The sequence below is a fragment of the Gasterosteus aculeatus genome, chromosome 8, assembly GCF_964276395.1.
Source record: "Gasterosteus aculeatus chromosome 8, fGasAcu3.hap1.1, whole genome shotgun sequence".
NCBI classification, from domain to species: Eukaryota; Metazoa; Chordata; class Actinopteri; order Perciformes; family Gasterosteidae; genus Gasterosteus; species Gasterosteus aculeatus.
Genome location: NC_135695.1, coordinates 17,545,444 through 17,564,057, shown reverse-complemented (window position 1 = coordinate 17,564,057; position 18,614 = coordinate 17,545,444). Strand labels below are relative to the sequence as shown.

Here is an 18,614-nt window from a genome sequence, read left to right as displayed (position 1 = left end):
GGAGGGAACAATAAATGCTTATATCTATGCATTAACTTTATACTGTTTTACGCCTCAGCTTTTCTAACTTGTGTTACATCTAATGTGCATCCGCACATTGTTGAAAAAACACACTATTAGCGACGTGTGGATGGTTCCTCAATCTCTGCAGCGCAGCTGTACTGCGCATGCGCCTTCACGTCAACGAGCTCACCGCGGCCTCCATTTTGCAATATTTTGCGAGCTAGCGGCTTCCTTTCGTAAAGTGCAGCATTAGGTAATAAAGTGCAGCGAAGATTTCAAGCTGAAGATATATTCTCCCGGACACAACGATGGCTGAACCATCCGCAGACGTGGCGGTTCCGGAGGGCGCAGAGGTCCGCAAGCTGTCGGAGCTGAGAGTTATCGACCTGAAGGCCGAGCTGAAGAAACGAAACCTGGACACCACGGGCGCCAAGAGGGTGCTGTCCGAGCGCCTCAAAAAGGTCGCCCAGCTGCTCACGTTTTGAAACCACTAACGTTAGCTACCCGCTGAGTTTAATTAACGCGACGTGACTGTCGTTTGGCGCCCGCGTTGCGTGGCCTTGCCAATGGAGTCGAACCAATGAGCCCAAAGCTAACGCTAGCTAACGTTAGCTTAACGAGGCCCGTTGACCCTCGCCGTGCGCGAGCTGCTGCTCGCTAACGTTAATGTCGTGTCTATTTACGTATTTTTACTTTTACTTTCTTGTACCATGAAACTCTTGCTGATAAACAACGCGGCATTGACGTGTCCGCATCTCTATAATTCGAACAGGCAATCGACGAAGAGGGTGGAAATCCCGACGAGATAGTCGTCGCTCCCGAGTCGAATCCAAAGAGATCCAACGTTACACCGAAGCGGGCCTCCAAAGGTAAAAAGTTTCCGCGATGCTTTTAAGTGAACGCCGTTTAGACCTAAACTGCAAACGCATGTGCTTCTGTAAATATCGTCACACGGTAACTTTACTCGAGGTATTTCTTTCCTCTATTGAAGCCGTAGAGAGACGTGTCCCTGACAGTAGCTGCGGTTCATTGATGTTTTTCAGTTCACTGGGTAACGTTACATCTTCATGGATGTTTGGTGTGTAAGTGCAGCAATCAGTGCAATGCAGATAAACTGCACAACGCAGAAAACACCTCCTGCAGAATGATTTCAATGACTAGTTAATACAAGTTTAGACGAAAAACTGATGCAATAAACCTTTTTTTCTGAGCTGTTGAATTTGACTATTCCTTTTCCTGAATAAGGCATTGCATCTTAATTTACATTTTCCCGGTGGTCTCTCACCTAAAGTGGATAATTGTAATTTCAATTGAGTTAAATTAAATGTTTCACTGTATTTATTACCTGCAAACATATATATATATATACAGCACACAACTGTGAAAACACCGTTACATAACCTTTTTAGATGCACAAATGTTGCACCTGTCCGTTTTATTGGATCGCATCATGATTTTCCATCACCTGTAAAATATGACACACTTAAGTTTTCTTTGATAACCGTATGATACAACTACATGTATTTACTCTAGATATGAGGCCCGAGAACGATGAACCAGAGGACAGTACTATCGAAGAGGATTCCCACTATGGCCAGGTGAGATTGCTTAACTCATTTGAACGTGTCTAAGCTTTACTGTAGTGATGCCTTAGCCTCGCCCTCCTCAGCAACTGCAAGGCTCTGAATGGGAATATAGATTTTGTGAGAATCTGCAGCAAACTTCCTCATTTTTGTAATTTTAGGAAGAGCCTCAGGATTTTCCTGAGAACATGCAGGAAATGAACATCCTCGACATGAACGTTCTCGACGAGACCGAGAATGACAACGGGATACCAGCCGAGGATGACGAGGACGAAGCCTCAAATGTCCACTCTGACGAAGATGCCCTGTTGAACGAAGAACCCGATGAAGACGCGATGTTGAAGGAAGAACCCGACAGCAGGACCATCGAGTCAGAGAATGAAGCAAGAGGCCCAGAGGTGAGAAATTGGATTACAAACGTGGTTACCAATTTTACAACATTACCAACATTAACATTTTAACAACACAATATGAACGTCATACGTGTTCTTGACTTTAGAAACGTGGTTTGGTGAAACCACCATTCGGATTGTACTTCTCCGGTCAGATTCTTTTTGAGATGTCCGGCTTTTGAAGATCTTGTGGTACGATCGAAAGCGCTACTTTGTTTAGTCAATTTCATAAAGGTATTTTTATTTGGTGCATTGCACTGAATGACCTTGTACATGGCAATATTTCTTTTTTTTTTTTTTTTTTTTCCAATATCGCAAAAGAGCAATGGTCTGCTAATATTTCCACAAATCCTGTTTCCTATGTTTTTTTCTTCTTCTTGAAAACATATAATAAATAAATAGGAATAAGTAAATCTCCTGCAAACTTTCCCTGTTCATTCTTGCTTCAAACTGTAGTAGTAGTAGTTTTTTGTGATAAGCTTAGTGCAGACAGAAGGATTTGGGCTGAGAAGAAGGGTGTTCAGACAGTTCATACGCTGGAGATAAAAGTCTTGTTACTAAAGCATTGGTTCCCCCCAATATCATGACATGTTTTTTTTTTTTTATAAAATAAGCCTATTCAGACATGAGCCATACTTACGTGACGTCACAATCTGTGAATCTCTTTCCAAACTTAAACTTTACATAATTGCGTTGAACGGAGGTCACGTGCCCCCCATTAGCCTGCGCTGGAACGGCAGAAATGAGGAACCGAAATGAGAATCTGATCATCTGCGGAACAAACTCGCTGAACACTGGACGAACACCGCAGGTCCGTTCGGGTAAAGCGCGCCCTCGTTTCTCTTCGCCCGCAAACCGGATTCCTTCTAAAGTCGGTAAGTTCTCTCACCGCGAGGTTCATAAACGTGCGTTTGTTTAACTGCGGAAGCGTCCAGGTCTCGCGGGTGTTTAGTTGACTTACACCTGAAAACGTACTCCCGGCGTTTGCTTTTATGTTTTTCGTTAATCATTTTCATTAAAATCGATTAAAAAAAACCCTACCGAACCTGCCTTTTACTACCTGTAGTTTCCGTCTACTACCAGTTCCGGTTTACCTCAGTTCCGCGAGACAAATCGCCCCGGTGGCTTCACCTCGATGTCCCCGGTGGTCCCGGTGGAGCTGTGACACGCACGGGGACGGAAGCGCGTGGAACATGACCGTCGGCGGTCTGAGCGAACCGGTCCTGGAGCGGTTGTCCCAGATGTTGGACAACACCACCTGCGGATGGAGGCAGCTGGCCGACGCCGTGGCCGAGCAGCCGCAATTCCGCTGCAGGTGAGACATTGAAGGCACCACTTAACACTGCGAGAAGGTCCCGGGTTCGAAACCCCGTGGAGTCTGCATGTTAGGTTAAAAATGATGACTATTAATTGCCGGTAGGGTGTGTGAGTGAATGTTTTTTTGTCTATGATTCTTTGGAACACCCCCCCCCCCCCCCCCCACCCCCTCCCACCATGATAGCTAGTTAGAGCATGCACACCTCATCCCGTATTCCAGGAATTATCTTTGACACGTGTGAGAAACAGGGCGGCCCCTCCATCCCACAGCACATACTTGCAATCTTTTATGCAAAGTCTTTCAATGTTCTCGCCATTGACCTCCTTCTCCGTAGTGAGAGCGAGCTGACCAGCTGCTCGCTGCAGGTGCTGAGCACGGCGGGCAGTCCGGGCCGAGCCCTGCTGGCTCGGCTGGCCGACCGGTCCTGCTCCCTGGACTTCCTGCTGCACTGCCTCAGGAAGATGGACCACCAGGAAGCTGTGCGGTACCTCACCACCACATGTGAGGAAGTGTAGGAGATGTAAAAAAAAAAAAAAAAACATCAGACACGGGCCACGTTTGAGGGTGGTAAATATATTAGGCACGATTACAGCATACCTCCTTGCAGTCAAAGCATTGATCCGCAAACTGTGTAATCCTTTAGTGTTGCTCAGGGTCATGTTGCACCTTCTCCTCCACTGCTTCAGCTCCCTTATTGACCACAGCGACACTTGCAAGGACAAACATGAGTGTTGGCTCAGTTTACTTACATGTTGACAAAACACAAAGCTACACCGTGATGCCCCACAACTACATAAAAATAGAGTTGTTCTCCTACTTTTTCTCTGTGCATGAAATTGTCCTGTGTGTGTGTGTGTGTGTGGTAGCGGCAGAGCTGATCCAGATCACAGCGCAGCCACAGAACCAGCAGGCCACAGCAGGGGGCATGGTGGTGTTGACCTGCAGAGCCTCCGGTCCCCCTGGACTCAGCTACCAGTGGTTCAGAGGCAAAGACGAGGTCAGCAGAACCTTGTTTAATTACGTTAACAATAACAACAGGATTTCAGGTCAGAGCCCGAGTAACGTGGTCAGCGCTGTATCAATGTTACTTTTGGGTTAAATCTGCCTTCCTCCAATCGCATGGATGACAATGATTATTGGCTGGTTCCAGGTTTTGGATGGGACAGGAAATACACCAGAGCTGGTTCTGCGTCCTTCAGTCTCGGCCCACCAGGGTCACTACATCTGTCGAGTGCACCACGGGGGCAACTTTACCTTCTCGCGGTGGGCTCACGTTCGCTTCGTCCAGGCTGCAGGTGCCAGTCCGGGTAACACCTCCCTTCCATCCTTCTCGGCGCCCGTTTACCTCGTTCTATTGTTTCTCGTGTGACGTAATATCCTAGAAACCTTTGTCGTCTCAGGCTGCAGCAGCAGTGTGTTTCCAGGGTCCGCAAGTGGGCTGCGTATCAATCTTCAGCCTCGGTCCCAGGCTGTGTCTGAGGGCGACCCTCTGATCCTGGAGTGCAACGCGGAGGCCAACCCGCCTGTGCAGTACGAGTGGTACCACAACGCGGTGCCCATGAAAGAACACAAGACGCGCGTTCTCCAGGTACGTCGGCCATTAATATCATTAAAAAAAAAACGTCAACCATGAAAGAAGTGCTATAAACAAAATCAAGGTTTATATATTTTACTTTATAATGAAAACAGTCTCAATATCCTTTTTTTAATTCCACGTAGATCCCATGTGTGACCACAGCACATAGAGGACAATACAAGTGCAGGATTTTCAATTTGTATCATGAGGCCTGCAGTGACACAGCGACGATAACCATCGGTGAAAAGCAATTCATTAATAAATATAGAGCAGCATTAAGTCTATTGCACATTTTACAGGCTCAATAAAACACTAATACTCTGCATCGGATAATCTGCTGTTTTGCACTTCTATGCAGGCCCCAGTTCCATCACTGATGCATCCTGGGTAGAAATTGATCGTGGTCCAGGTAATATCTATAACATGATTGTAAACACCTATCGATATAGAATGGGGAGAAAAAAGGGAACTAGACCAGAATTGTATTTCCTTTTTTTATTAAATCCTTTTCCGCTTCACTACACCACATCTGCCTTCGATTCCTTTTTTGTAAGTTCACCAGTGAAAGGCTTACTGTGTCAAAGCAGCTAATCTGCTTGCTGGTATTTGTGGTTGTCGTGTGTGTGTGTGTGTGTGTGTGTGTGTGTGTGTGTGTGTGTGTGCATGCGCGTACGTGTGTTGATATAATGCTGTTTGATCAGCATTTCTAAGCACTAAGAATTGTAGAAATTTAAACCAGACAGTAAACCGCATTTTACATTTTTTTATTCACATCCTTTTATATTGGCAGACTCACAGGAAGTTCACAGGTCGAGCTACGGACCCGAATTACACCAAATGCAAGAGACGGTCAACCCAACCCCACTAGTCAAGCAGTTCTATGGTGGGTTTTGTGCAAAAAAACCAAAAATAATCAAATCAAAACACAATAGCTGTTGATTATCTGATTTCTTTCATGGCGCCTAAATTTCCTCCTCCCACAGCCACGGACAAAGTCGCTCTCCTGATTGGCAACATGAACTACCTCTACCACACTCAGCTGTGCGCTCCCATCGCTGACGTCCACGAGTTGACCAACCTTCTCAGACAAATGGACTTCAAGGTGGTTTCTCTGCTCGACCTGAACTGGCAGGAGATGCACAGCGCCGTAACGGAGTTCCTCTTGCTGCTCGACAAGGGAGTCTACGGTTGGTCTCTCGTCCATCTGGACAATATGTTGGACTATGCTCAAAAAGTGAATTATATGCGTGCGTTGGTACATCAAATTCAATAACACGTATTGGTTCCTCCTTCCACAGGCTTGCTGTACTTTGCTGGTCATGGTTACGAGAACTACGGCAACAGCTTCATGGTTCCCATCGACGCGCCGTCCTCCTACACCTCCGAGCACTGCTTGTGTGTGCAAAACATACTAACCAGGATGCAGGAAAAAGAGACTGGGCTTAACGTATTGCTGCTAGACATGTGCCGCAAAAGGTATGGATGACTTTTTAAATTATTGACTCGATGTGCCGGCTATTTTTCATCATGTTGAAGGTCAGATCATCTGCTGCGAATATTTCTTTCAGAAACCTATACGACGTTGTCATCGTACAACCAGGGCTGCTCAAGGTGACAGCAAATATAGTGTTTGGATATGCCACGTAAGTTTGCTGATTCTCCTCCACCGTTAGACGGTGGAATAGCCGGAACCCGTCCGAAGCAATCTCTCTGATTTCGGGCCAAACGCCGTCACTCACGCGGAGCTTTTTGTGTTTAGCTGCGCGGACGCTGAAGCATACGAGGTGAAAAGGGAAGACGTGTCCAACGGCATCTTCATAAGCTTCCTCAAACGGCGGGTCTGTGAAGACGAGAAGGTCACGGTCATGCTCGACAGAGTAGCTGAAGGTTGGTAGAGTCATGAAGGTCACATTACTTTGCGAGTAATCATATGGCCAGAAATTGTCTCGCATGCAGCTCTTACATGTGTATTTTCCAAACCTGTGCCTGAACGCTCGTGCATCTGCTTACTATCAGTGAGCCACTTCGTTGCCCGTTGGAACTGATGCTACCTTTATGATTAAAACTGCGCTGCAATGACAGGCGCACTCACGACTTCACCTGACGCGCCACTATGGCGCTCAGCGTTATGAAAGGTTTTGCTCTTGAATGCTCTGGTATTGAACTTTCTCGCTGAGGATATTCAGGGCTGACGCAGCAGGAAGAGCACATATGTAAATAATCAAATTGTCGACGGCTGCTTTGAATTTAGTTTCCTGGTTTTGTGCGCGGAGCTGCCGTCCCACTCGCCATAAAACCTGGAACAGTACCGCCATCGTTTGTGTCCGCTGCGAGAAGGACCTCGTTGACCTCGCAGATTCACAAAGGTCAAAAACGGCTGCTGTTCTATCTTTAGGATCAACGCGTTGCGGGCGCAGCAGCTCTGGTCACGTGTCACGTTGCAGCGCCGGCAGGCGATGGAGCACACCTGTTGGCTTTGGGTGGAAATTCTTTAAACAGCGCTGATTCTATCCTGCTGTGTGTGTGTGTGTGTGTGTGTGTGTGTACTCTCGTCAGACATGGGGCGCTGTGAGATCACTCGAGGGAGACAGGCGCTGGAGCTGCGCAGTAATCTGTCTGAGCGGCGTTCCCTCACCGACCGGATACAAACCGCCGTCTGCTCCGCGTCCCATTCGGCGCGAAACCTGCAGTGGGCCGTTGCGAACGGTACTTCTTTCACATAATTTAGCATGGAATTATTAAATATAATGAGAATCACTGTCCTTGTTTGATGATAACTTAATTTAATGTTGATTTGAAATGAAAAGTATTGACTAAAGGTATAATCAAAATGTTCCTTTGCAGTCCTACCAAAGAGCCTTTGCCTGCAGTTTGACTGTGGAGTGAAGGTCCAGCTTGGATTTGCTGCAGAGTTCTCCAACATCATGGTCATCTACTCTCGGATACTTGAGAAGCCCCCAGAAATAGTTTCCTGTTGTGCTCAGCTTACGGACTTCCCCGAGGTTTTCATGCTCTTATTACACATTAAGATAACGATTTAAGACAAGCATTTTCTTCATATCTTGTAATGACTCATTGTGGTTTTGATCTGCAGTTCTTCTTTTTTATAACTTGATTTGTAGTGTGGCAGACCTGAACTCTCTTTCAACAAGAGGGTGGAGGGAAGACATCATTGGACGTAGCTCATAGATACCTGAAGCACACACAAAAGCAGTAATTGACTGTACTGACTTTCTTCCGTCGTACTTTGGCAGGATGTGGACATTGATCTGAAGAAGAGTAACCAGGAAACTCTTCTTGAAGCCGGAAGTTTATTATTGGTCAGAGAAGATCTTCCTTCACCCGAAGTCCCGAGTCTCTACACGCGAATCCGATGCCTCCAGAGACTCAAAGTTAGACACTGTTATTATTGTTTTCATGAGAAGTTCTCTCTATGATAAAAAACATTGTGATTGTGTTTAATATTAGATAGTTACTTTATTGATCCCTTGCGCCAACCCATTAAGAGTTGTCGCAAACCTTTTAAATATAACCACGTTCATTAACAGTATAATTTTAAGTATGTTACATGAAGATATTTTCCTATTTTAAGCAATATTTCAGACTTTTATGGAAAGATTCAGAACTCCCAAGTCTTTTTAATATTACTATAAAACTGAAAAAAACCCCATTCCTGCTCTTCACTGTCTTTACAGAGGGAGCTCACATTCACCATCTGCCTTCATTACACCTATTCCAACATGGATGATGAGGTCCAGGAAAGGCAGCCAGTGACCGTCGGCAAGCCATTGGTCTCCAAACTCAACCTGCATGAGCCCCGACCGCCTCCGGCCCAGTCTGCCTCCTCCTCCTCCTCGTCCTCCTTCGGCCTCGACTCCTTCAACGTTCCCGAGAGCTCCTCCTGTGCCTCTTTTGGTTCAGCCTCCAGCGCGTGGTCATATCACGCACAATCTGGCCAAATATCTTCCAGGAACCAATCGACAACTTCATTCAGGAGTGCCAATATTCCAGAGGAGACCGACAGTAAATGCTTTGATGCCCCGCAACCCCTTGTTGCCAGCAAAAGTCTGCCCCACGGCCAGATAAATGACACAAAGTACAAGTTTAGTGACATGTACAATTTTCATTCCCACTGAGGATTATTAAAACACACAATTAAGACAACAAATAAAGTACAAATAAACATTTTTTTGAATTGCTGTTTTAGTGAAGCTGATGAGACATGGTTCATTGTTAGTGGCTAATGTAACGTATGATAGTCCTAACTATGCATTAATTGTTTGTAATATTCTATGCATATATATTTTTTACAATAAACTGATACATAATAAAGGCAATGAATAAAAACACTGCAGATCTACTTTGATATGTTTTTTTGTAAGGAGGGAACAATAAATGCTTATATCTATGCATTAACTTTATACTGTTTTACGCCTCAGCTTTTCTAACTTGTGTTACATCTAATGTGCATCCGCACATTGTTGAAAAAACACACTATTAGCGACGTGTGGATGGTTCCTCAATCTCTGCAGCGCAGCTGTACTGCGCATGCGCCTTCACGTCAACGAGCTCACCGCGGCCTCCATTTTGCAATATTTTGCGAGCTAGCGGCTTCCTTTCGTAAAGTGCAGCATTAGGTAATAAAGTGCAGCGAAGATTTCAAGCTGAAGATATATTCTCCCGGACACAACGATGGCTGAACCATCCGCAGACGTGGCGGTTCCGGAGGGCGCAGAGGTCCGCAAGCTGTCGGAGCTGAGAGTTATCGACCTGAAGGCCGAGCTGAAGAAACGAAACCTGGACACCACGGGCGCCAAGAGGGTGCTGTCCGAGCGCCTCAAAAAGGTCGCCCAGCTGCTCACGTTTTGAAACCACTAACGTTAGCTACCCGCTGAGTTTAATTAACGCGACGTGACTGTCGTTTGGCGCCCGCGTTGCGTGGCCTTGCCAATGGAGTCGAACCAATGAGCCCAAAGCTAACGCTAGCTAACGTTAGCTTAACGAGGCCCGTTGACCCTCGCCGTGCGCGAGCTGCTGCTCGCTAACGTTAATGTCGTGTCTATTTACGTATTTTTACTTTTACTTTCTTGTACCATGAAACTCTTGCTGATAAACAACGCGGCATTGACGTGTCCGCATCTCTATAATTCGAACAGGCAATCGACGAAGAGGGTGGAAATCCCGACGAGATAGTCGTCGCTCCCGAGTCGAATCCAAAGAGATCCAACGTTACACCGAAGCGGGCCTCCAAAGGTAAAAAGTTTCCGCGATGCTTTTAAGTGAACGCCGTTTAGACCTAAACTGCAAACGCATGTGCTTCTGTAAATATCGTCACACGGTAACTTTACTCGAGGTATTTCTTTCCTCTATTGAAGCCGTAGAGAGACGTGTCCCTGACAGTAGCTGCGGTTCATTGATGTTTTTCAGTTCACTGGGTAACGTTACATCTTCATGGATGTTTGGTGTGTAAGTGCAGCAATCAGTGCAATGCAGATAAACTGCACAACGCAGAAAACACCTCCTGCAGAATGATTTCAATGACTAGTTAATACAAGTTTAGACGAAAAACTGATGCAATAAACCTTTTTTTCTGAGCTGTTGAATTTGACTATTCCTTTTCCTGAATAAGGCATTGCATCTTAATTTACATTTTCCCGGTGGTCTCTCACCTAAAGTGGATAATTGTAATTTCAATTGAGTTAAATTAAATGTTTCACTGTATTTATTACCTGCAAACATATATATATATATACAGCACACAACTGTGAAAACACCGTTACATAACCTTTTTAGATGCACAAATGTTGCACCTGTCCGTTTTATTGGATCGCATCATGATTTTCCATCACCTGTAAAATATGACACACTTAAGTTTTCTTTGATAACCGTATGATACAACTACATGTATTTACTCTAGATATGAGGCCCGAGAACGATGAACCAGAGGACAGTACTATCGAAGAGGATTCCCACTATGGCCAGGTGAGATTGCTTAACTCATTTGAACGTGTCTAAGCTTTACTGTAGTGATGCCTTAGCCTCGCCCTCCTCAGCAACTGCAAGGCTCTGAATGGGAATATAGATTTTGTGAGAATCTGCAGCAAACTTCCTCATTTTTGTAATTTTAGGAAGAGCCTCAGGATTTTCCTGAGAACATGCAGGAAATGAACATCCTCGACATGAACGTTCTCGACGAGACCGAGAATGACAACGGGATACCAGCCGAGGATGACGAGGACGAAGCCTCAAATGTCCACTCTGACGAAGATGCCCTGTTGAACGAAGAACCCGATGAAGACGCGATGTTGAAGGAAGAACCCGACAGCAGGACCATCGAGTCAGAGAATGAAGCAAGAGGCCCAGAGGTGAGAAATTGGATTACAAACGTGGTTACCAATTTTCTTCTGTCTAAATGCCAACTTTGAATGTGGCTGCATTTATATCTTTATTTTTACAGACGGATGAGCCTGAGGTGTTAGATATGACTGAACACGTGACAAGCTCATCAACCAATGTGGTACGTTACCTCGCCTTCTCTCATCATAGAGCTTGTGAAGCTGCGGTAATACAAACCGTCCCAACCCTTCAGGTTCCTAAAAGACATTCTTTTCTTTTAGGCTCAGGATCCAGATGCAGATGACGTGAAAGAAGTAACAGGTACTGTTGAAAAGGGTTTGGAACAAAGGTGGACACATCTTTTTACGGTGTTGAGCTTGGAGTGCAAACACTTAGGTTAGTTTTAACCAGGAAGAGAGACTGGAAGCCCAAAGGGAATTGCTGACTTTGTGTTGAAACTTGGTTAACCACAATTAATAAATTCCCTGGTAAAATATTGATTAAGCTGCCAGATGTCGTTTTTTTTAAAGTAGTAATATAACAGTGGTTAAAAAGTGATGCACATTGACAGCAATTGTATGTCATGGTCAGGGGGGTGTGAGCTGTTGCAGGTGATTGCAGTGTTTCTAGGTTGCCACACGAAGAACAAAACAATGAAGATCCATCAAGACTCATAAACTATGTACAACTTTTTAAAGACTCTGACTCGGAAATCAGCTGGACATGAAATTGCTGGACTTGAGCCAACGTTCTTATCATCATCATCACCACAAACGGACACCGAGGAAAGTCAAAGGCGGAAAGAAGACGGACTGCAGCGAGAATCTGCTGCGGCACTGCTGATCTTGTGGCTCTCTTCAGCACTGAACTCTTTGTCTGCTTTGGATCAGGTGAACACCGTGAAGTGGTTCAACTTGAGAAAAGATGAGCCCAAGTGTTAGTCGCACTAGTTGTTTAGTTGTCTCCTCAGCCTCTGGGCTCTCTTCCAGTCTCTCGCTAGGGTCTACTTCATCCTTTTAACACTTAGTTCTAAGCGCACAGGCCAGTGGTCATGACGTTCCTAATCCAGGCCTTGCCAGTTCCTCGTTAACCATTGCTGTGTTTCAGAAGTGATTAAACTGTGCCATTCTATTCCTGTTAAATCCGTAGAAAATGACAAAGTAGCCGGCTCTTGTTTATCTGAGCCACTTAACGAAGATCACCAGGAGAGCCTCGGGACGAGCCCTGAAGAAGAGCAAGCTGCCACTGCCGGAGGGGAAGACAATGTGTCCGACACCGGTGCCGCGTTCGAGAACGCCGCCGCTGGAGACGTGGAGAGCGCCATGGATGTTGTTGAGACTTGCGCTAAAGAGGTCGGGGAGGCCCAGAATGCCCCAGAAGAGACATTTGACGCAGAAAACGAAAGCTCGCAGGCTGTTAGTGTAAGCGAACAAGGCACTGTGGGTGAAACTGTTGATTCAGAAATGGGGTCTAAGAAGGGTGAGGAGGATGAGAAGACAGAAGACAAAGCTGCTGCGGACTCAGCCTCCACAGTGAAAGAGTCCTCTTCTGTAGAGGGCGATGATCAGAAAAAGAGGTTTGTTGCTTTCTGTCTACTAGAAACCAAAATGGCTATCTCTGTTGCATTGGCTCCTTTGTGCTAGCAAAATTTGGATGCTCGTTGGAGGTAAAAAAAAAAAACGTTCGATGCATTCGTCTTTTTTTCCGTTTGTCATTCTTTACACTCACCTATCCCACTTTATTACCCATTGACGAGTATTCGGATTTCCATAAGGTATAGTTCCATTTACGCCGTTAAATCACTGCACTACGGTACATGATGGGCTGGTCACTGTCTGTTATGTATCATACCGTAAAGAAGCTATATCGGTATGAGGAGCGATCCCAGCTATTTCACTGCTGTACGTTGATTTCTTTTTTTCTTTTGTCTCTAGCGCTGAGGAGAACGATGGCGCGACTGAGTCAAAAGATGAAAAGGGTGAGTGGATGTTTTTTTTTTCCTCCTGACCTTCAAAATTGAGCAAATAAATGCTCATTGATTTACTGTGTTTGTAGTCGCTGGAGGCGCTGCAGCTACCTGTAGCAGGAATCTGTGGGTCAGTGGGCTGTCTTCCACTACTAGAGCGACGGATCTGAAAACTCTCTTCAGCAAATATGGCAAGGTCAGTCTCGTTAGTCGTCAAAAGGACTAGAACTTTGTATCAAATCACACGTATTTGATGTGAAATGGATGAGTGTTGTCTCCATATCCTGCAGGTTGTTGGAGCTAAAGTTGTGACCAACGCCAAGAGCCCCGGGGCTCGCTGCTATGGTTTTGTCACCATGTCTACATCCGATGAGGCCACCAAGTGCATCAGCCACCTTCACAGGACTGAGCTGCACGGCAAGATGATCTCTGTGGAGCGGGTGAGTGTCCGCCTGGTCCCACCAGGATTATCTTTGTAAAGAGTTTGTAAATCTGTCTGTCCCCAATAGAGAAATTACTTAACAAGGATTGTAGCATTTAATAGTTGTATCATTTTGTCAAAAATTGGAATACAGAAATAAATTAAGCTAAAGGGTAAACATGTAAAAACACAGTCCTGTTTAAACCTTGCAGGCTAAAAACGAGCCCGTGGGGAAGAAGCCAGCAGATAAGAATGACCCCAAGAAGCCTGCTGGTGACCGGAGACCATCTTCTGACTCCAAGTAAGATCCATTACAAGCAACAACAAAAAATCGCCGGCTCGGTATTTTGTTCCGGTATGACCTGCCCCAGTGGTGGCATGTACCACTGCTCTTAACTATGTGGGGGGGAGTAAACCATTCACTGAACTGTTGTTTAAGGTGTTACGATGTGCACTGGCTGAACAACTGCTCATGTTTTCTGTAGAGCTGAAGAGAAAGATGAGAAGGCCGAGGGAGACGGAAAGGATGGCAAAGGTGAGAAGTTTGGAATCATTTCCAGCTTGTATGGAATTAAAGTTAAAAAAAGGCACTTGAGACCGCAATATTTTCCCATTTTCTTGACTATCAATTGTCTTTGTTCTACAGGGCAAAATGAGAGGACGGTAATTATGGACAAATCCAAAGGAGAGCCAGTCATCAGCCTCAAAACTAAAAGCAAGGAACGAGTGAGTAAACAAAAGATTCTTCTTACCGAGGTGGCACCACAATACAGGAGGGCGGCCTTTTACATGCCAGCATTCGAGGACCCTGTTAGACGTTCTCTTTCGTCGTCTCCTTCCTCCAGAGCTCAAAAAGCCGGGACCGCAGTTCACTCAGTAAGGAAAAGAAAGAAATCTTGACGTTTGACCAGATCAAGGAGCAGAGAGAGCGGGAGCGACAGAGGCAACGAGAGCGAGAGGTCCGAGAGGTGGAGAGACGCAGGTTTGCGTAAGATTTATTCTAACTGATGCCAGAGCTTTACAACACATAAAATACACTTTCATTAACTTGGCTGATGGTTAAAAAAATACATTTTTACAACACTCTTTTCTGGAATATACAACATCTTTCTTGATAAAGCCTGAAGAAATTCCCTTCTGTGTGGTAGTTTTACACTGTAATACTTAATTACAACATACTTCCAAAAACCGTGCACGCGGTGCTTAAAAAAACATACCGTTGCCATCTTCTCCCAGTGACCGAGACAGCCGGGAAGCTATCCGCCCGGACCGCGAGCGCGAACGAATCCGCCTGTTCCGAGAGAAAGAGGAGAGGAAACACTTGCTCCGGAAGAGAAGCTGGCTGGAGGTACCCTTAGTTAGTCACTCGCCCGCGTTTTCTCAGCCTCACTTTCCCCACAAGTCCTCTGTGTTGATGATCTCGCTGCACCCGGGAACGTCTTTTTACCCCCTAGGCCGAGAAGCAGCGGCTCGACGCGGACCGCATGGAGCGTCAGTTCCTGGAGCGGGAGAGGCTGCGCATAGAGTACGAGAGGCGGCGCGAGCAGGAAAGGATCCTCAGGGAGCGCGACGAGCTGCGGCGGCAGCAGGAGCAGCTGCGCTACGAGCAGGCCCGCCGCTCCATGAAGAGGCCCTACGATATGGATGGCAGGTAAGTCATAGCTGGCACACAATGCAATGTGTGGATATCAGGTGGGCAGCGAGCAGCTCAGTGAATGAACCTCGTTGCCTGCTTCTCTTTGTTTAGGAAAGATGACTGGCCCGACAAGCGCATGGCCCTTGATGACCGATACAGCCGCTCAGACTTCGGTCGCCAGGAGCGTTATCAGGACTTCGACCACAGAGACCGAGGCCGTTACCAGGACGACCTGATGTTGGACAGACGGGACAGCGCTCGCGGCGCCGGCGCAGACCGAGTCGGTCAGGTGAGAATTGTTTTACTCTCGTCTCACCGAAGTTGAGATGCAACTCGTGCGAACAAAGTGACCTTTTAATATTGTAAAAGTCACAGCAATTATCTAGGGACACAGAGTGAATGAATTGTAACAGTCTCGTGTCCTTTTCTTTCAGCATTTCTCGGACAGGTCAGAGAGACACGGCAGAGACGGCCGAGACTCCTGGAGTGGAAGCTACGACAAGCGCATCAACCCCAGGTGAGACTGGCTTCAGTTCAAGCCACATAAAACCCGATTAATAATATGGTCCAGTGCTACTTTTCCCTGAAGGGAAGACAAATCAAAGTTTTTTTTTTTGTTTTTTTTTCCCCCTTTACTTTTTTTTAGGGAAGGAGTTCGAGACTGGGACTCCAGTCGGAAAGCAGATGGAGACAGAACATGGCAGAGTATGCATACTTATGATTTATTGTGTGTGGTGCCTTTAACACGTAAAGTAGCTTTTAGCCATCTGAGGATTCTAGTGGACGATGGCGTGACTGTAGTAGCGAGCTGAGAGACGATGGTGCAGCGTGACCTGAAACCATAGTTTGTTTACCACGTACTGGCCAAATAGACGCGCAGCATTTCCACGTGTGATGTTTCTATTTTTGGGGGTTCCAGGTAGAGACGGGGCCATCCCGGGACAGAGCCACATTACACGAGGTGGAATAGCAAGGTGAGTCCTAAATATCCGCTGGATCTGTGCCTCCTTTTTTCTGACGTTATCCCTTTTTAAAAAGAAAAACAAAACCCCACACACACACACACACACAACAATGGAACAGTCTGGATCACGTTGTCTCTGTTTTCTCCACCAGCCGCGGAAGCTACATGAACACAGGAACATCTCAGTCCCTGTCCGGAGCTCTCAACAGGCAGAACCAGCTGCTGCAGGGCAGCGGCCTGCAGGGCGGAGCGTTCGGCCGACGCTACTGATGTCGCGATACAACAGTTTGACTGTCTCAGGACGGATTTGACTTTTCTTTTGTTTTGTACATTTTTTTTTTTTTTTTTTTTTTTACTGTTTTTTTTTTTTTTTGACACTTCCAATCCATTTTTTGATGGAGACGTTTTGTTTTTCACTTAGATTCTCCTTTTTGTGTTTCTCTTTAGTGTGTGTGTGATGTAGTGATCTCCTGCCTTCTATTTATCAGTCAATCCAACCCACCATGATAGTGTAACACAGCCGTTAATGTGTTGTGGATGCAGGTGGGCCTGTGGATGAGTCACAGAGCTCTGTGTTGTGAATTAAGATGTTTCCTAGACCCCTGAGTCAGTGGACCTAACCTCGCCCAGTTTGTCCCAGTTGGTCTGAAGCATTCTGGGCAATTTCCAGTCTCAATAAATTAGCCGTTGCTGCAATTACCTTCTTCATAGCTCATTCAAAAAAAAGATATTTGGAGTTTTGCTGAAGAGTTAAATGTTTTTAAAGGTCAATTCATTCACATTATTATTATCCATGCTTGTTAGATTTTCCTTTTGAAATGTATTTCAATCTGTTTGGATAATGGTAAATGCACCACGAGCGTCTGTGTTCACAAACTATCGATTTAAGATCTGTTCTAAAATCTTAATGTAATGTATTATGTCCGTTTCCTGTAACTTAATTTTTTTCTTTTTTGTTTGTAAATGTGTCATATTTAGTCCATTTGACGCCATGCTCTCAATAAAATGTACTCCATACATAAAAGATGATCCATCTCTCTGCAGTGGTGCTACTGAAATAAATCTAATTTTCAGTACTTCCGTGAGCTTGATGTTGACTTGTACAACGCAGCATTGAAGATGCACATGGCTCCATCTAGTTTTCAGAATGCTCTGCCAGCCTTGAGAGGTTTGTAGTCACATTCTTAAGTAGAATAGACTGTCAACCTTTTAGCTTCATGCAACCCTAAAGTAACTTTAGAGTGAATAAAACATGCAGCACATCAGAAACTGTTATATTGTTTAATTTATTAGGGTCCAAGATGAGAATTGACATGTGACACTAGTCGGCTGGTGCCCTGAAACCTTTCCCAACCGCAGAGGGAGACTTACTCAACCTGGAAGTCCCACAAGTGATGTGCTGTATTTCAATGCTGACTTCAAGAACTTCAGCCTGCACTGACGAAATTAGGTGAGGAGCCAGTGTGTGCAACTGCAAACCCAGTGGGTGGTCTGGTGGAACTGGTTGGGGACTTGTGTCAGTAAGTTCTATAAATAACGCACACATTGCAGAGTTGCACACTGTCCACGATCACGTCTCTATTTGCGACAGGAAACGGTCTTCCGGCTGTAAGCTGTCACTTTGACCTCTGTGCCTCACTCGCAGCTCGTGAGTACACCAACTGACTGCAAAAAAGCCTTTCTGACATGGATCCTTTTAACTTCCCTTGGTTTCGATCTATTACTGGATCCAAGTTCCTCTTCAACAAACTGGAGTTCCTCTTTCCCCCCCACGGACACTTTCCTCTTTCCGTACGCTGCCGCTCATTTGTCATGAAGCAGATGACTCATGGTTGATGTATCGCTGAGGAAGTAATCAACGGCCGGCTGACGTAAACTAAACCCTCAGTGTTCATTTAAGCCTGAAGCTCAACATATTTGTTGCACCTTTTATATAATATTTATATAATATATATATAATCAATTTAGTTTCTTTCTATGGCATGGTCACCGTTCCAGGCTCCATTTAAATCATTAAATTCTTCCACTAGTCACACAAAAACAAGACTCTTGTAGAGGCAGTAATCCACTCAAATCATTATCATCTGCTGGTCAGCAAAACCCCACAGACTAGCAGGTGATAATGGACAGGAAACCCCTTTGTGTCCAGTGGTTTCGTGGTTTTTATCGTTGCCTGGATGTCCGCGCGCTCCAACCCTCTCGCAAGAAAACGTTTAGCCAAGAAGATTGATCCCGATGAGCCCTTTGTCATTGTATCGAGTCTGCAAACCCCAGTGACGCAAAGCAACGCGCAGGCGTGGTTCAGAGGTCTGCATTTGTCGGTTTGAAGCATCGAAGGCCTCACTGGCGCCGCCCCGCATCCACCTGTTGACCCCTTTGACAGAACGTGTTAATTACAGTAGCCAGTTTGTAAAACACT

At 45.6% G+C, this 18,614-nt stretch overlaps 3 protein-coding genes across 4 annotated transcripts; all 3 read left to right on the top strand.

The window, feature by feature from the left end:
- Nucleotides 1–123: 123 nt before the first annotated feature.
- LOC144411468 (scaffold attachment factor B1-like) lies at nucleotides 124–2,391 on the top strand. The gene is made up of 4 exons (XM_078108481.1): nucleotides 124–464; nucleotides 776–872; nucleotides 1,537–1,601; nucleotides 1,748–2,391. Exons 1-4 carry the CDS (start codon nucleotides 312–314, stop codon nucleotides 2,045–2,047), a joined length of 615 nt encoding a protein of 204 aa, XP_077964607.1. The 5' UTR covers nucleotides 124–311; the 3' UTR covers nucleotides 2,048–2,391.
- A 286-nt stretch (nucleotides 2,392–2,677) lies between these two features.
- Nucleotides 2,678–9,221, top strand: malt2 (MALT paracaspase 2). Of its 2 annotated transcripts, none has more exons than XM_078108479.1 (17): nucleotides 2,678–2,853; nucleotides 3,045–3,293; nucleotides 3,631–3,797; nucleotides 4,163–4,293; nucleotides 4,447–4,603; nucleotides 4,697–4,884; nucleotides 5,016–5,112; nucleotides 5,231–5,281; nucleotides 5,663–5,755; nucleotides 5,856–6,059; nucleotides 6,171–6,348; nucleotides 6,441–6,515; nucleotides 6,632–6,759; nucleotides 7,429–7,578; nucleotides 7,717–7,874; nucleotides 8,127–8,264; nucleotides 8,568–9,221. In XM_078108479.1, the coding sequence occupies exons 2-17, from the start codon at nucleotides 3,172–3,174 to the stop codon at nucleotides 9,006–9,008; spliced, it is 2,478 nt and encodes an 825-aa protein (XP_077964605.1). In that variant the 5' UTR covers nucleotides 2,678–2,853; nucleotides 3,045–3,171; the 3' UTR covers nucleotides 9,009–9,221. The 2 variants fall into 2 exon arrangements, with proteins under 2 accessions (XP_077964605.1, XP_040039636.1); XM_040183702.2 differs by having other exon boundaries at nucleotides 4,679–4,884.
- Nucleotides 9,222–9,376: 155 nt separating this feature from the next.
- Nucleotides 9,377–17,219, top strand: safb (scaffold attachment factor B). Its single transcript, XM_040183703.2, has 21 exons — nucleotides 9,377–9,717; nucleotides 10,029–10,125; nucleotides 10,790–10,854; nucleotides 11,001–11,237; nucleotides 11,330–11,389; nucleotides 11,490–11,529; nucleotides 12,358–12,784; nucleotides 13,143–13,186; nucleotides 13,264–13,370; nucleotides 13,465–13,614; nucleotides 13,808–13,896; nucleotides 14,081–14,130; nucleotides 14,242–14,321; nucleotides 14,441–14,577; nucleotides 14,832–14,943; nucleotides 15,050–15,246; nucleotides 15,343–15,520; nucleotides 15,666–15,748; nucleotides 15,878–15,936; nucleotides 16,151–16,205; nucleotides 16,348–17,219. The coding sequence occupies exons 1-21, from the start codon at nucleotides 9,565–9,567 to the stop codon at nucleotides 16,463–16,465; spliced, it is 2,538 nt and encodes an 845-aa protein (XP_040039637.2). The 5' UTR covers nucleotides 9,377–9,564; the 3' UTR covers nucleotides 16,466–17,219.
- Nucleotides 17,220–18,614: the final 1,395 nt, after the last annotated feature.

What these genes read in the sequence shown, in the direction of transcription:
- safb (XM_040183703.2), top strand. Translation starts at nt 9,565, where the DNA reads ATGGCTGAACCATCCGCAGACGTGGCGGTTCCGGAGGGCGCAGAGGTC. An exon ending in AAACTAAAAGCAAGGAACGA is followed by an intron (nt 14,322 to 14,440) that starts GTGAGTAAACAA and finishes TCCTTCCTCCAG; the next exon opens with AGCTCAAAAAGCCGGGACCG. An exon ending in GACAAGCGCATCAACCCCAG is followed by an intron (nt 15,749 to 15,877) that starts GTGAGACTGGCT and finishes ACTTTTTTTTAG; the next exon opens with GGAAGGAGTTCGAGACTGGG.
- LOC144411468 (XM_078108481.1), top strand. Translation starts at nt 312, where the DNA reads ATGGCTGAACCATCCGCAGACGTGGCGGTTCCGGAGGGCGCAGAGGTC. An exon ending in TGTCCGAGCGCCTCAAAAAG is followed by an intron (nt 465 to 775) that starts GTCGCCCAGCTG and finishes TAATTCGAACAG; the next exon opens with GCAATCGACGAAGAGGGTGG. An exon ending in ACCGAAGCGGGCCTCCAAAG is followed by an intron (nt 873 to 1,536) that starts GTAAAAAGTTTC and finishes TATTTACTCTAG; the next exon opens with ATATGAGGCCCGAGAACGAT.
- malt2 (XM_040183702.2), top strand. Translation starts at nt 3,172, where the DNA reads ATGACCGTCGGCGGTCTGAGCGAACCGGTCCTGGAGCGGTTGTCCCAG. An exon ending in ACAAGACGCGCGTTCTCCAG is followed by an intron (nt 4,885 to 5,015) that starts GTACGTCGGCCA and finishes AATTCCACGTAG; the next exon opens with ATCCCATGTGTGACCACAGC. An exon ending in GCAGTGGGCCGTTGCGAACG is followed by an intron (nt 7,579 to 7,716) that starts GTACTTCTTTCA and finishes GTTCCTTTGCAG; the next exon opens with TCCTACCAAAGAGCCTTTGC.